General features: G+C 39.3%; 1 protein-coding gene across 3 annotated transcripts in view; it reads right to left on the bottom strand.

Annotated features, from left to right (window-relative positions):
* Window positions 1-4,915: 4,915 nt before the first annotated feature.
* Window positions 4,916-17,698, bottom strand: part of LOC109981628 (inactive ubiquitin carboxyl-terminal hydrolase 53) — a 32,942-nt gene continuing 20,159 nt past the window's right edge. For 2 of the 3 annotated variants that reach the window (XM_020630516.3, XM_065950510.1), the window contains exons 12-17: window positions 16,375-16,521; window positions 13,640-14,414; window positions 12,666-12,733; window positions 7,863-7,926; window positions 6,488-7,218; window positions 4,916-6,390 (exon numbers count right to left, since the gene is read on the bottom strand). In XM_020630516.3, the coding sequence (XP_020486172.3) occupies window positions 6,314-6,390; window positions 6,488-7,218; window positions 7,863-7,926; window positions 12,666-12,733; window positions 13,640-14,414; window positions 16,375-16,521 (1,862 nt within the window). In that variant the 3' untranslated portion in view covers window positions 4,916-6,313. The remainder of the gene's footprint in view (window positions 6,391-6,487; window positions 7,219-7,862; window positions 7,927-12,665; window positions 12,734-13,639; window positions 14,415-16,374; window positions 16,522-17,698) is intronic. The other variant, XM_065950511.1, reaches the window with a different exon arrangement.

Here is a 17,698-nt window from a genome sequence, read left to right as displayed (position 1 = left end):
AGGCAACAGTTTCTTGCTTAAAGTTTGCAGGGTTTGCCACTTAATTTTGCAACTGAGTTTTGTAGGGTTATAAGCACAGGTGAAACAATTATTTGCTGAGTTTTGACAGGAACTACTATACAAGTTCCCCCGAAGCTACCTCACCTTAATGATAACAATTATATAGTTAATGCTGTTGAAACACCTGTGCTTATTTCTGCTGTGACTCTACAAGATAACTGGCAGTCACATTGCAGAATAAGCTAAATCAAAACAAAAAAAAGTATTTGCATGAGTAGCTCCCAAAAACAAAACTCATCGGAGAACAAAGTTGACTTTTACAACGTGCTCAAACACTGCATGCAAAAGGCATAATAGGCCTACAGTCAGAGCAATTAACTTGAAACAAGAACAGGGGGTACAAATCTGAGGAAGTCTCTGAAAACCAAACCAAAGAGAATTACATATACGCAAGCTATTCTTGAGGAAAGTATGCTGTCTGATGAGCAACAGTGGCTACTTTGTGGCTCTTAAAAATGTGTTTTTTTTATGTAGTTATACAATTCAAATTCACCTGTTTCCGTTGCTAAATATTGCTGCCCCAAATACTTTTCCAAAAGCAGATATTCTGTACTAATTTAAAGTGTATGTTGTCAAGGATATGTGGGTTTACACACCATATGTATAGTGATATAATGTAGGCTATTTTCATCTATAAAGAACAAGCTGTAATCATAAAGCATACTGCATATCATATAGGTTCATATACATTCATATAGGCCTATAGGGCCTATAACTTGTCATTTTAAGTAAGATAAATATACGTGAAATGTTCATATTAAATTATATTTTTAATTGTTGTTATTCTTGTCTGTTACTTTTTAATGCTTTAATGTTTTGTTTCTGCAATGTTCAGCACTTTGGATCAATCAATGTTGTGTTTAAAGTGCTATATAAATAAAGTTGATTTGATTTGACATTGGAATTTTAAAGGATAATTACATTAAAAAAAATAGGAAGCTGAATAGATACATGTTAAAAACATTGAGTATATTTTAAATAGAAAGTGCTGAGAGTAGTAAGTTTTAGCTGAATGTTGTAAGAAGAATCTTATCACAGAACCGAAACAGACAACAAAAACAAAACTGCACATGGACTCACCAAAGGAGAAGCTTGCAATGTTGACAGTATAAAACCTGAGGATGGTGTCGCTGTTCTCCCTTTCATTGGTGCCAAAGTCTTCCCAGGGCACGAAGTGGTCTTGAAGTGTGTAGTCTCTGACCTCTGACTCCCTTTAAAAGAAGTTACACCAAACTTCTCTCCGTTTTCTTCGACGCTGTGTTGGCTTATTTTTTTTTGTGCGTTTTATGTCTGTTGTTGTTATAATTTCACATGGAGTCAGCAACGAACTGGAGAACTGGGAGCTGAATTAGTCTGGCAAACCGGACACTCCGTCCCAGGTGTTTCTAATTAGCCGGACGTTTGGCGCATGCAGGTGCTCTGCTGCGTTCAGGAACACCCCGTAAAGCCCACCTCACGATTAGATATATCGAAGTCACACGATTATTTCTACATTCGGAAAACATGAATTGACTACAATAGAACTTTTTGGTCACGTTTTGATAAATACATAAATAATTTATAGCGCAAATGTACGCTTTGGTGACTTTGTGTGGCCTCTTCTAACTAATATTGAAAGTAGCCTACTAATTAACTACACAGACAGGGAATATTTTTCTCATTTTAGGGGAAATAACATCACAGTTAGGCCTTCTAAAAAAAAAAACAGGTAACTCATCGGTGCAATTACACTCATTGAAATAGATACCATTTCCAAAAAAGGGCATGATTCTGCTTTCATCTAAATTGTTCTTTGGTAAGTGCAGCCACATGTGGCCAAAAGCTGTATTGCAACTGTAATGATTTACTGTAACGGATAATTGACAGCTTCAGGGACACATATAACGAAACCAAACCTTGTTTTTTTTATTTGTAAGAATCTGTGAAAATAAATATTTTAAACGAATGCTGTTGTATATTATTAATATGTCTTGCTTACAAGCAATTGTTTTTAATTTACACATTGGATAGAATTTCATTCAAATGCTATCCATTAATATAATTGTTAACACAGTTTCTATGTTATTTCCCTTAATCAGGCATTACATTAGGCAATACAATAATTATAATAATTATCCATCATGTAATTATGGATTTGAGTAGCCTACTTGAAAAAACACAATGGGCACTGCAAGAATATTATCTGTTGAATTGATTCTGAATCACAAAGAGGAGAGAATAAAAAGTTGAATAAAAGATAGGTTCAGAAAAAAAAATGAGGAAGAGGAGAGAAGAAAGTGCAAGTGAGGGCAAGGGAAATTTTGGCAAGATGGAAAGCTGAGGTGAGTTGACAGGGTGAGAAATCATATGAGGATGAAGGATTTGAGTGAGCTAGAGGGACAGTTTGCGAGAGAGAGAGAGAGAGTGGGGAGAGAGAGAGAGAGAGAGAAAGAGTGCAAAGGGAGGAGAAATGAGAAAACAGAAGTCTGACTCTGACAGTGGAGCACTGAGCTCAGCTGATGGCCCCTAATGAAGTACGGCATCTGCAGAGGAGGAGCACACACTGACAGGCTGAGTCCTACGCTGACGGATCGTGGAGGAGACGCACACATTCACACACATGCACACACTCACAAATGCACACAGACAAGCACCAAGAGACAGCAAAGTTTTAAGATTACCAAGACTGTGACAGACACTCCATGCAATGCGGAGCAGAGTACTGAATGGCAGAACATTGTCAGTAATATTGAAAACATTGCATTGTATGTATTGTCCCTTTTCTCCCTTAAGTTAACAATGAAACAATTCGACTTGGCCTGGATTTATATATTTTTTTAAAAATCAGCATCATATCTTCGCATTGATTTGTTTTCTAACTCTCAGTTCAAATGAATTCCTAATTTGATGCCAATGAGTGGGGTTGAATTCATTTTTCACTCTGTTCAAGTTTTTCTATCTAGCTGCCAATTTTGTGCTTGCAAAGCGATCGATTTATGCTTTGTTGCGAGCATAAATCGATGTTATTACCACTTATTCATGTCGTTTAAAAAAGCTGTTCCAGATATTTAAGTAGTATTTTATTACAGCATTTTGCCGGAATCAATTAAATCCTAAAATAGCTGTAATGACTTATATTCACTGCCAATGTTGTTATTGGGGGAAAGATGCTAAATATATCATATATAATATAAATAAATGATGATTAAAATAGCTGCTCTGCAGACAAAGATTTGTGCATGCCCCCCACCCACCCCTCGATGTTAAATGAAGGACACGCTCCTTATGAGAGTGAAACATCTAGAGTTCTTGTGTGCAATTGTTTAAAAAATAAATAAATAAAGGTCCACAGAGATAGTGTGTGAGATTAACTGAATATGAATGTCCAGTTAGTCAGTCGTAAAAAAAAATACATTTAAAGTTGAAGTAATAAAAAATGTGAATGTCCAGTGTTATTTTAGGTACAAAGTCCTCTACTTCCCTCTGGAGGATTAAAAAGGTATGATCATTTATTTTATGTTCTGAAGCATCACAATAACAGATTGATTAGGTGACATTTAAAGTAGGGGATCATTATCAAGACACTTAAAGTCATTGATATTATGACAGACCACCCACAAAACCATCAAATGACTTTTTTTCAAAGACAAAACATTTGTATTATTGACTCAAACAATGTAACTGACTGTACAAATACTTCTGCAAAATGAATTCATAAATGTGTGACCCTGCTCCAATCATTTGATCACTTCTTATTCTTGAAAATAATCTTAGCTGTGCATTATCAATTTTGCTCATGGGTGTCAATTTAAAGGTCATATATTATATTCCTTTTAATAAGTCTCAAGGCTCCAAAAACATGTCTAAGTTTCTTCTAAAATAATTCACTTTAAAGCATGTTTAATTCAATATGTTTTAAAACTAAAGGCTGTATATCTAATATTTTAGAGGCCCTGTTCTCACATAGAGATTTTAGTTTTTAGTTTTTTTAGCTTCACAAACTTTGTTAATGTATATTCTAGCTTCCACTCTGTTATTGAGAGACATGCTTCTCACATGAAACAATGGAGAGATGTCAGACTTGGGCTGCTACACACTGCTCAGCAGGGGTACCGGCACCAGCTTTCCAGGTACCAGTCCAACTTCCATATTTTCTCCGCTGAGCTACTGCATTCCAAATGTATTATATTCATGGTACATGCTGGACTTATGTTGAGTTATCCCTGTCACAAACTTACTGTATTTTGATATGTGCAAGATCCTATCATTGGCAAAGTAAGTCACATGTATTGCTTACAGATGGTCTTTTGAGAAGTCCTGCTCTCTGGGATTTAGATATAGTAACTTGTATTAAGTAGGACTTTTTAGTTCATATTATAGAGAATTGAAAAACAGATGTTAATTTGAATAAATTAATGAAAAATGCTCCATGAAGCACTCAAGGAGCAAGGAGGATGCAATAACATAAGTCCATGTTTAGAATTGTGGTCCTTTAAAAACATAAAATTCAATGCTGCCGAAGTATCACAAAACAAATAAAGTTCAAAATATAAATGAATGGTAGAAAAACAACTAAAAGCTTCAACTAACTCTTGTGATTGCAGCATGCGTATTTATAGGTGGGTAGCCACTGCTTGAAATTAGAAAGTGCAGTACCAATAAATGACAGCAGGTGGTGGCAAAGCACTGTGCTTTAAAGCAGTGATTCTAGGAAGAAAGTCAGTAAGGAAGATGCCTATCAGGTTTGCAAAATTTATATAGTTTCCCAAACTATCTTTCCTATCATATACCCAATCCCTCTATTTATATAAGGATTAAAGATCTGCTTCATGCTGCACTTTTGTGCTCCTTAACACAACACAGCTTGAAACAAAGATCCGGATAAATAAAATTGTTTATTTAACAATTGTTAATCAATAAAAATAAAACGTTACAAAAATTCCTCTAAATCAAAGAATTTTTACAAATCATGGCTCCAATTTAATCCTTCAGGACATAGAAAAGTACAAAAGGCACTGTGCATTAGAGTCTGTTGTAAATAGAAAACATCATGACCCATAAAATAGTTCACCATTCAAATTTACAACATGTTATATTAATAACCCTCTCGAATAAAGCAAGCCTCGCCTGACTCTACATAACAAATGTACAATTGGAGCTAAGACTTTTTATGAAACAGGAGAGAAATCTGTATTTGATTCTCAGACTAAAGACTAACAACTGGAGTGTATACCTGCCAGGAGTGTGAAAGAAAAGAATCAACCAGAAATACAGTGCAAAGACATTTAAAACAGTAAATATTGAAGCATGACGGGGTGTGCATTTGTTAGGAGAGAGGAACGTGCCTGGAGTTAATGTCCCGCATACTTTCTAACCAATGAACATTCAATGTCTCAAATTCACCCACAACCGGTGAGCTCCTGGACACCCACGCTGGTGTTTAGACATCATTTAGTGAATAAGTAATTAAGAGTTGCAAAAGGAGAACCAGAAATATGTTTTTTTATTTGCAGAGGTCATTGTGTGTACCAACAAGAATCTGGGGTTGAAACTTTTCCTGCTGTTACAATTTTGTGATTATGTCTAATTTGTATGGAAACCTACATGGGTGTCCTGGAGCTTCCCGTTACACAGATCCTTGGGATCCATTTTTAAGATGTGCAAAAAAAAGAGTGACCAATATGCTGACTATCTAAACTTCAAGAGTACCCTTTTTCTGATGAGAGAACTTTTCAAAGATAGGTTTATTAAGTGGAAAAAAAAGAAGAGAGAACTGGTGTTGACACCTCATAACACTGAAACTGGAGAAGTGAAACAAAAGCATTTCCTGGAGTGAGGGTGAGGAGAACTGGAAGAAACTTCTTTCTTCATGTTATATAATCTCTTTCATGGTAAAGTGGCTTTTTGTGACACATTCTTGACAAACCAAACTCTTTGCTTTTGAGCAAACAATCAACAGCAAAAACATTTTAGGCGTGTTTCGGTCTCTGTACCTTTTTTGGTGCTCTCTACTGTGCAAATTCACTATCCATTCAAAGCTTTTAGCAGTTCATACCAAAACAGCAAGACAGCTATTAAGGAAACCTGCCTTTTTTTTTTTTTTTTTAAACAATCTCTTCGGCATCCAGTTCGGGCCCAACTTTCCGGTTATGACAAGGCTATTTCACATTCCTGTTACGAAGGAGTCAAAGTGTAGCAGTCATAGTGCAGAACGATTCCTGTAGGCATCCAGTCGCTTGATCACAGGTCAGGGTATGCTGATGCTCCACATCAATTAGAGGAAACCATGCTCATCAAGTCCTTTTGGAGTAACTGGGTTCCACTTTGCACACGTCTTAGGAGTAGAGTAGCCTGGAAACAAAAGGAAAACAGCATTAATGTAACAAAAAAAAACCCATTAAGGCCATCCAAATAGAATGAGCAACAAATAAGAAATAGCACAAGTTACTTGATTCTGCTCTAGATTTTGAAGGCTCTGTTGGCTGAACATCTGGAAAAGAAAGCCCCCTCCCTTCCACATCGCTCTCCCCTGACGACGTATGGTCCTCTGCTTTCAAATACATAGCAGGCCTCTTATGGTATTTGGCCCGATAAGTGTCTGTCATACAGTTATCCACAGAGAAATATGTGGTGGGGAGAACCCTGTCTGTGAGACCTGGGGAGTCTGTACCATCATCACGTCCTGGATTTGGACTCGGTAACCTCTCGTCGCTCTCACTAGCTGACAGGTCGTTCCGGTCCTGGTCTGATGACCCGGACTTGGAGCTGGTGTCTGATGAAAGCCTCTGCTCGGCAGGTGTCTCGATCCACCGACGCAGTGTGGTGTGCGAGACAGGGGACAGTCCGTTTTTTGCTTCGTGGCGGGGGCTAAGCCGTGCTGGCACCTCCGGCGGTTGTGTGCGGATGCCAGATGGGTCAGAGTGACTGCTGCCAAAGGTCTTTGGAGGTAAAGGTGGAGGATAGTTGTGCAAGAGGGGGCCGTTTGGGGCAGCAGTGTCTGTCTCCTCTTGTTCAGAGAAAGGTCCGGTGAGGTCGTCTGAGCTGTTCCACTCTGAACTGCTGGTCTTTGCCAAGTAAGGGGGCACGGGGCTCACAGGGCCGTCCACGCTGTCCTCTCTCTCGCTGTCCAGACCATTGTTCTTTTCAAGGATCCCGGGAGTGTATCGGAAGGCTCTTCTTCTGTTACAAAGCAAAAACATTAGCATTTTACTTCTTTTTTTTTTTTACCTTAAAACAGCGTCTTCAAAGCCTTTTTTCATACATTATCATTATAATACCTTATTATTGCTATGATAACCTTATTAGGTAATAATCCCATCCCCAATTTAACATTACAATTTTTATTTTCTCTCCACCAGGCATGCTTATTGTTTACTAGGGACCCTGTACAGGTAAGAAGTAACAACTCACAGCTTCTCATTCAGAAAGCTCCCAAAAAAATATTTGGAAATCTTTTGAGATTTCTTTATCCATAGTTTAGATGAGACAGTGAAATTTCAGTGGAGGTAGTGCAGATGACAATCGGATAAATTCCAAGGGCAGCTGATTAGAGGACTGAGCCTCTGTACATTCCTCGATCCCTCCTTACTTTATTTAATTTTAACCTCCTTTACAGTCCAAAATCCATTTACTAATACTGGACTCCTCTGATATTACAACAATACCTTACAATAACTACTTTGTTTCTGTCCATTGTCTCTCTTTTTGTCTTTGATGCCATTTTTGACTTTCTAACTTATCAATTAAAAAACAACAACAAAAAAAAAAAAAAAAACAGAGCATCAGTGTTGAATATAAAATCTTTTTTTTTTTTTTTTTTTTACCTGTGTATTGGAAGACCGGAAAGGAAAGGTGCATCTTGTAGATCTGGGGATGTTCCTTGTTCACCTGAACAACAACAATAAAAAAAAAGCCTAATTTTAAATCACAAACCACTAAATGTGTCATCACTGCCAGATTGTCAAAATAAATAGAGCTGGCAAACATCTGTCATGGATTTCTATTTAAACACAGCAACATTTTTTTTCCCCCTGTCTCCCCAGCAAAGACATGTTATCTAACAGGGGTCATGATGAGGCCCTTTTCCCGGTGCTGGGAGAGGAAGTATCAAAGCAGCTAGTCTGGCAGAGCGCCCTCAGGCCCCCCGTGTACCAATCTGACTGTCTGATCCAGCCAAAGAACATGGCCCCTCAGAGGGAGGTTGGGTTCATATTCAGGCTCTGAGGGCATTGAACTAACTGCAATAATGAAACAATGCATGAATTCTTGCAGATTTAGAGTTGTAAAAATATATATATGCAAAAAGAAACACAGAAAATCCTATTCACTTCTTTAATTAATAATGAATAAATTAAGTCATAAAGGGCTGTGCAATGATTTATGCTGCAATTATTTCTAGATAAAAGATGATTTCAGCCATTAGATCAGCACAAACAGATTTAGAAACAGGTCCCTTGACTGGGGCTGATGTGGAGTTTAGCCAAGTTAGTATGGCGGGTGTGATTTACAAGGCCCGAGACAGACAACAGCTGACTAACAGGACGAGGAAGAGAGTGAGTGGTTGAGGACCATCTGTGATGTGTCAGCATACCCCCCCCCCCCCCCCCCCTTCCCTCCCCCTCCCCGTGCTCTCTCAAAGCATTAGTGGCTAAATCCTTTGTGCTGGCATGCAATTACGCCAGGGTCAGACTCCAGACTCCAGATCCCCTCCCGTTACACTATTGCATTTTTAAGCTGCTAAGTCCATGTGGCAATTCACAATTTGATGATGCTGATCTGCAATGTTGGCAAGCAAATGTAACGATATCTACTTAAAAATAAAAAGGAGAAGAGATGCAGTTTCTAATGGAATCCATCTAGAGAATCCCAAAGTCTTTAGGCTCAGGTTAATTTTTGACAAAGACAAAACAGGTGGCGGCCGCGTCGAAGCTGAAATCCAAAGATTCGTCAGACAAAATCTGTCAAAAATGAATAAATTGCTACAATTCCATACATATGAACTCTCTTTAAGTTAAGGCTGAGGTCCAGAAAACATTCATTTCCCATAGATTTTTTTGGGGGGGGATCACTGCTGCAGCTCCTGGCGCCAGCAGAAACAGATGTACTCAAGGTGTCCTGCTGTTTACACGGCCTACTGCACTTTGCCTGGGAATCCGTCCATGTACTGTGATTGCTTGGATTAGACTGCGGCTCAGTGGCATTCAACGTACGTCTAAACTGCACAAAGTGGTGAGCAATAAAAATGTCCGTGGCATACCCAAGCTTACTTGAAAGAATAGAGACAAGATGATACAAAGGTAAAAGAAAATGTTGTTTTTGCACCTTCTGCCTGTGAGTACAATCATTTCTGTACTAGTGAGGATGAAGACAGTGAAGTCATGTGAATCAATCACAGAGCAAATCTCTAATCCCAAACAGATAAAAATAAAATAATTCTGAGAAAAGTTCAAAAGAGGCACCTGTTTGGGACCTGCTGTTTTCTACTGCAAACGTATTCAGCGCAGTTAACTGAAGGAAACAGAGACGTGATCTGACATCGTTTCAATTATTCTGACTGCCAGAGAGTGAAGCTCCCACAGGAAATAGAAAATGTGCCTCCAAACAGACCATGAAAGTAAACCCTAACTAGGTTTGGAGAAATTGTTCATGCAAAATTTCCTGACAGGCGCTTTGAAGTTTTGTTGACGCGACAAAAAAAAAAAAAAAAAAAATCATAATAATAAAAAAAAAACAACAAAAAAAAAACAAACTCAACACATTTCAGTTCGGAGGCTGTCAAGTCGAGATTTGTAGTTCTCTGCTGTCTGGGGTACTTAAAATTCTTAACATCAATCAGACTGGCATGCATATTCGCGGTTCAGCTTTTCATTAAGACCTGAACTGGGTTTAGGAGGAAATCAGAAGAACCATGGCAAAGAGGCAAGATTTCAACTTTGTTATCTGTCTGCAGCCAGAACTCCCAAGAAGTCATCACAAACTCTGGAGTATTCATCAGAAAAGTTTGCATGACACACAAGCATGTGAACATGTACTCAAGCCATGGCACAGACACCATGTTTGTTAGAGCAGCCACCGGCTTGAGAAGTGTTATTACAGCTTTTTACACCCTAACAGGTGGACACAAATTCAAAAGGGAACATGCATGTTAACAAACACAAAGGATGAAGAAGTGATGATGAAGTCCATTAACTGATTAAAAGCATAAAAACTATTTGGACACCTTTTGGTATAATATAGTTATTTTTACTTTGTGTCATAAGAATTTCCAGAAAGACACAATCTCAAAATATTTTTTACTATTTATTTTCATTTGTTAATTTTAACCAATAGGGGGGAGGGGAGTTTAAGTTACGATTCTTGTGTTTATTTAATCATAACTAATCCATGTGCTTCCTTGGACTATTTGAGGTCTGCAGTGACAATAAAAGACAGGACAAACTGAGAAAAGGCACAATTTACTCTCACGATCCCAGGTTTGAAGGGCACCCATCTCCTGACAGTCCTGACCTTTCACGCTAGCACAGACAGGACATTCAGCCACCATTTCCACTTTGGTTTGATGTAACTCAAACTCTTTTTTTTTGTTTAAACAACAAGGACTAAAGGTCTTAAATGTGACTCAGAAAGGCCTTGATATAGACTTCAGGTCACTTCTTTGATGCAACAAAGATCACCAGACTAAATGCCTGTGGTCAAAAATTGCCAGCTGAACTCCTCGTGTCGGCCCTCCCACATCTGTGTGCTTTTAGAAAGGATTTTGGACTTTAATGGACTACTGGAATCTGCTCAGGCTTCTCTCAAACAGCAGCTCACGCCAGACTACCGCAGCTGAACTCCAGCCAAATTGACTTTGGACACATTTACTGCTGCTTGTCAATACAATTTGCAGACAGCGGGGCATAAATATCACAGACTGACTTGAAAACAACTACTGAAGCGAAGACCTGAAAAGGCCCCTTTAAGGAATAATAGCCAGTTTAGGATTTAACAGTCAACAGATCAGCATCTTCAAAGTGTAGTTCAATTAATTAACATTTATCATCAACTGTTTATACTTTTCATGTGCAAAAAAATGAATCTTCTGAGTTCTTTAAAATCACATGTCTCCTTTGAGGCACTAGGGGGCGTACAGTTTGAGCAAGTTAACTAAGAGGGATTTTCAAACAAAAATATAACACATCCTACTTTCATTCGGAGTACTAAAGTAGGTTTGTTCAGTCAACTTTGCATTTCTCAGGCAAAAAAGAGCCTTATCTATGATAAATATGCTTTAGAAAAGAGCACAAACTTCTAATTAAAAAGGGATATTGTTAAAGTGATGGAAAAGGAATGCCTGCGTGCTTCTTTGACATTAATCACTCAGCTTGTGCAGATGCTCACAAGCCAATGACATGATTTTATTTTGCCTCTTTTTCCCCAACTGACTGTGCTATTTTCAACTCTGAATAAAACTTAACAAAAAAAAACAGCTGCTTTGTCTTGGCTGTATTTCATAACTCTTTGGGACCTTGAAATAACTGCACTGCGAAAGAAATGGCATTCTGGTTGCCTCATGTTTGAATACCACCTTCTGACAGGCCCAGTCATGGCATTTTCTGCCCGGCTGGGCACAGCTGGGTGGCCACTGCAAGCTCACTCATCCCCTCCTCTTATTCAGGATTAACTCAGTGTATTCCTGTTAAGGGAATTAGTGAGGCAAGATATTATTTCATTTAAAGAGATATCTTTTTCTTTGTGCTTGTGACGAGTAGATTACAAACATGACGCATATAGAATGTGACGGGTGTCCATGCATCAACCCACCCCGCCCCCAGCGCTTTTCATGTAATCTAATCTCCCTCCATCCTGTCTGGGAGATAAAAATAACCATTATAAATAACCATTATTGCAACTTGTTACATGACTCATATTTGAGGCTCATCATATTTATTTTAACAGAACTCAGGGTGTGTCCAAACTGGTTCTCTCTCAAGAATCTATAAAGCGTCGTATTTCTCTGATGGGGCAAAAACCCATTTTCTGCTCGATGTTTTTTTTTTTACACTGTCAACTTCTTTATCTTATACATGATGAGGACAAAAAATCCTAAAAAGATTGTTTTTGGGTTTTTTTTGCATTTCTTTTTCTGCAAAATGTTTATCAAATCAACTATGGAAACTGTCAAATGTCTTCAGAAATGTGTGTGTGTCTCTGCATGTTGCATAACACAAACTTTACTCAGGGAGAAAGGTCGAGGCCAGTTAGTGAGAAACCAAAGCACCCTCATTTCCATACAGTATCCCTTCAATCAGCTGTGACCTTAACACTACTGCTGGAGCAATAAATCAGGGAAACTGCTCTGTACTTTCTTAATATTTTACATCCTTATAGCACAGAAGTCTACTGGGCAGAGAAATGTCTTTAATGTCAGGGCAGAGCCTTGGTGGGAGTCTGTCACTTTCAACAATGCAACACATAAACATCCACTGATTATATTGTTTTTCTAAACATACATTTAGAAATACATGCTAAAAAAAATAAAATGTTTAGATTTCTGGTTGAATGAAACCTGGAATAGTTTAATTGTGTATAGAAATATAATAAAATATATATTAAAAAAAAAGACAACATATCAAAGACTTACTTACCAGTTGAAAATGCAGAGTGCAATCTGTCAGCCTTCAAGTCATCGCTTCTTCTCTGAGGGAAGTGATCCCTAAAATACAAAATAAATTCAATTATTCATGCATTGTGGGTTGCCACGAGAAATACCAGAGCTTGATCTTTTACAAGCCACTTAAAAGGAATAAGATGGATCCTTGCTGTGAGCATTAGGCCGTCAGTAACCCCTCATGACCTCAAGCCAACTTTAATTTTTCATCATGAATGATTTACAGTGATGAAATATGATATAAAGTCCTGCTGCATTCTTTTCTTAGCTAAGTAAAAAAAATATCTTATTGACAAAACAGTGTGTTCCTTTAATGTAATCATTATTTTGCCTTTGTTATCACTGATATTTCGTACGTGGTACATGACGCTTCCTATATTGTTTTATATTATCAAATGTACAAATATCGCACTCCATCCCATGAAAACAGCAGGGAAAAGAACAAACGTCCTACTATATCACAAAAGCTGAATTTCAAATTGTTTTGTTTTTCCACTGACTTCATACCTAAACTCAGTCACAAATCATCTAAGCTATAAGAAGATTTACTGATCAAAGGATCCCTTCGCCAAAATACCTTCATGAAAACAGGCTTAAAGAATGCAGCAGCGGTTTAGAAAGTCAGCTATCTGCTGCCTCTCTTCTGAGTACAGGAGATGTCAGCTAGTTGGGATCATTAACTCCAAACAAGACCTGCACAACAAAGCCAACAAACCACAGCCCAAGCATAATAAGGCTTCTGCATCTGCCTTGTGTGCGTTTATGTTAAATGGGTCTAGCTATTCTTAGAACAGTGTGTGTGTAATGTTTAATCATTAAAAAATGGCAGCACTTTTGAGAGTTGGGCATGACAAAGCAGCATTATGCCGGCAATCACGCAGCAGAAATTAGGAGATGTCTGTGTCTGAGATTTTGTGGTTGATGTAACTTAGATCAAACAGTTGATTTTACATTGTTAGATGCAGCTCAGGAATGGATCTCAGGTCCTTGGAGGAAAGGTTCTCCACCACAGGTGAGTCGAGGTTTGCTGAGCCATTGCTCAGCCTGTCACTACTTTCATATCCAGATTCAGTTCTTTGGATCTTCCAGTTGTCATTCCGCACTTTTAGAGTTGCTGAGCTCTTCGACCTGTCCTTTTCGCTGTAGCCGCCCCGGCCGTCTGAGTCCAGAGAGCTTCTGCTGCCTCCTGTTTCATGCCTCTGCTCGTCCTCGTAGATGGTCATCAGGCTCTTGGGTTTGCGCTCTTCTCGGCCTCCCCATGTTAAATCTCTGTCTCTGTCTCGCTCTCGATCACGGGAGGGCGACTGGCTACTGGGTCTTCTTCGTGGGCTGTGCTGCTTTCGCTCCTGACTTACTGAATTCCCACCGCTACTATTCAAAACACTGTCCACATTTAGCGCCTCCCGCATGGGCTTCCAGGGACGGCTGGCCCTGCTGCGGCCATTTCCTGCACTTCCTGGACGTTCTCTGGAGTCCTGGCTGCTGTCAGTGTCATATCCATTAGAGAGCTGTTCTAACCTCCTGCTGTGATGACCACTGCTGATACTGGGCAAAACTTGGACCCTTGAGTATGCCTCATGTGATGACCGCCCCCCCATGTGGGGTGTCCGCTCAGTCCGGGTGGGACCTTTTCCCTGGCTGCTGTACAGTCGGGTTTCCACATGTTGCCGGAAGCCATTCTCTGGAGGGGAGACTGAGCGAGAGTAGGTCCTGTCCTGATCTGGATCTGGTTTAAACGAAAACATTTATAATTATCGTGATAACTTGGAATATGAGAAAAGCAAAACGCATGCAGAACAGATGCTTCAAATCAACAATTAAAGAATAGAACACTGGTTTAAATTGAATAACACAAAAAGAAAGAGAATTCACAACAAAACGCCATCAACCTTTTTACACAATTAAACCAAGTTTTTCCCGATCATCGTATAAAACTGAACGCATCAAATTCCATATAATTTAAATAAACCTTTAGTGCAGCATATCGAGTTAAACGTTTTCAACTGGTTGTCTAAATTTCCTACATCTCTTATCGCCCCCCCCAAAAAAAGGTTTTCACCCCCACTCTGACATTGAGATACAACGCCGTGAAACAGCACAGTGCAGGTTGTGCAGAAAATGAGAGAAGGGCATGACGACAACAGGGTCACTGACATTTATGTCTGCAGATGACAGGAAGGTGTAAATTACAGCCTACAGGAGTCTACTTTCTTTCCGTGGTGTGTACACAGGAGGCAACCGGCTCATGCAGATACGAGTGGGGAAAAACAATTGCAGTTTGGTGTATTTTTGCACACGTGTAAGTATTTCCCAAGTCCGTCGACATGTGATAGTGTGTAATGGATGCGTGTCTACACCTCCAAGGACACTTCCAGGCATACGAGACAATTTCAGAATATATGAACAGACATCCTTCCTGTAAGCTAGTTCACTCCTGTCACAGCAGACATACACCCACACACTGCTTCTTATACTGCTTGCTTCTTTGTCTGCCAAATCTTTGGTATCACTTTATTAAGTGAATTAAAAAGCAAATCCACTCATATATTATGGATGAAAATTTTCATTTTGGGCTCTAAAAAGTACTGTTCCTCAATGTGTGATCGAACAAGAGGCTGCGTGCTATGTATTGAAGTCGTCCTGTAATGGCCTGGGACATCTGATCCGTAGTGAAGTCATGTTTTAGGGTACAAAAAGTGAATTTAATGCCACATATAACTGTCAGCCCTTGGAGATTGAGCCCCTATTGCTTTGGATTTTGCTGACTGCGAGCCAGAGTTAAATCACTTCAAACATCGCTCTCTACGTTTCAGCTCATATATATGTTACCGGTGTGTTCAAAAGACTTTCAGCTGCCGGCTCAATGTTGTCAGCAGTAAACAAGGCTGTGGATCATTTTTGGAAGAATGAAAACACGTCCACATCAATCCAGCCATAGACCGTGTACAAATACCTCAGGGCTACCCCACAAGTTGCCTAAGCACTTCTTGACCTGTTTTAAGAAGACTTCTTAGCAAAGTGCGAGCTCATGCCTGGGCATCAGTGCTACTGCTGCGGTAAATTCTTACTACTTACATTAACTGTAGTGTCACCTCCAGCCAAGACATTCATCACAACAACGACACTAGCCCCTTTAGCCTACAGCAGTCAATCATAAAGGGACATGAGCCGGCTGCAAACACAGGCTACTGTTGTTGACGTGGTGGATCTGGGAGCGTGCTACAATTGTTGCACCGCAATCCCTTCAGTGAATCTTAATTGAAAAGGGGTGTTGTCCTTAAAGAGCATTAGAGAAGTGGACGGATCAGCCTCTTAATCATAACAAACACACACTCAATTTGTGATGAATAAGGAGGCAAGGTATCTGGGGGTAAGTTGAAAGAATATGAAGCTGTGGAGTTTAATTCCTCTTCTAATTAAATGATGCATTATTTATCTCTGTCTGGCTTTATCTGCTTAGTTTAAGTCTGTTTGTTTATGTATCCACAAAGAGGGAAACCAAATGGTGCCGAGTACGAGAGTGGGATGAAGGCAGACTTCGCCTACAGACGTCAGCACTTAATCCCTCTCTGACACTTTGCTCCTGATTACATAAGGGAGGCTAGCGTTTCGTACCAAAGAGACTAGCGGTTCTCATGTTTATGTATTGCACATGTAATATCCAAATACTGTCCAAAGAAACCCACCTCTGTAGCGTGACTCCGGCCTGCGTTGACCACTCCGATCAGGGTCTCTTCTGGATGGATGCATCCCCCGCGCCTCTCCTGCTTTCTGGGCAACTTCTCGGGAAACCTCCCTGAGGCGGCTCTTGGGATCGTTAGAGCCCATTTTCACTGCAAAAAAAAAAAAAAAAAAGGAGAAATGTCAGGAATAACCATCAGGATTTTGGCACAATTTCCCAAATAAGGGACAGATTATATATATCTTTTAATCTCATTTGAAATTCAGATGCATCAGGAGGGGAGGTCTATCGCTGCAGCCACCATTAAAACTATTTTCCTCTCAGAGCATGCATAGATATCTATCTCTTGCCACATCCTGTTCCTTCCACAACTTTCAACTCTTCCCTAGTTCCTAGCACCCCCCCCAAGGCACTGAGCAGTTGCCGAGTGTGTACACAGAAGTCAAACTTGACACACTTTGCGGTACATTTTCTGCTACATGAGGAGAAAGGCAGCAGGATGATAACGTGGCAGCGCAGAGACTTTTCTGCCCCATCTCTGACAGATATTCACTTTGAAACGCAATGATTAGTCATGGCACTGGAAAACATGAAAACATGAGCATACGGTGGGGTCTGTTAGCTGTCTGAGATTTCAACAGGAATCACTTGGAAGAGAAGATGACATTTCAAAACACAAGATGTCTTTTGAGACCCCATGATTTCTCTAGCACCCAAACAAAAAATGAATTGAGTTCAAATGAGGGGAAACTATTGAACACATATCTTAAGGATCTAAACTACATTACACATTAACATAATAATAAAATATGCAGTAACGTTAAACCAAATTTGCTGGTTACATTTGCACCAACACCATTTTCTCCTATTCCTTTTTAAGCAAATGATTTCTAAATGTCCACCCTTTACTTCACACAGATTGCACTGAAGTATGTACAGGATAAGCCGCTCTTCTGTGACCTCTCTCCTAATCCTTTCTGTATGACAAACATAGCTCAATGTAGTTTTAAAGTAAAGACGTGTCATTATTTCTTCCTTTGGTTGCTATGCCAGACCTGTGCTTGTTGCCTCTCTCTGTGGACTAAAATATTTATGAATTAAACTGTTTTCACATCTGAAAACTACAACCCCCACACAAAGAGACTCATCTCTGATTACTGTAAAAACAAGCATCTATTGTGGTTTATAACCCTAGTTTGCTACACTTTTTGATGAAACCTTTCTACTTTTAAAAACTATTTACTTTTCAATTAAGACAAGTAAATAAGACCACACATTTTGGATTCTAGCAGTTGTAAAAATCTTTAAAATGGCATTAAAAATTATTA

The sequence above is a fragment of the Labrus bergylta genome, chromosome 22 (assembly GCF_963930695.1).
Source record: "Labrus bergylta chromosome 22, fLabBer1.1, whole genome shotgun sequence".
NCBI classification, from domain to species: domain Eukaryota; kingdom Metazoa; phylum Chordata; class Actinopteri; order Labriformes; family Labridae; genus Labrus; species Labrus bergylta.
The sequence above is the reverse complement of the archived record's forward strand: the minus strand, read 5'-3'. Positions and strand labels throughout refer to the sequence as shown.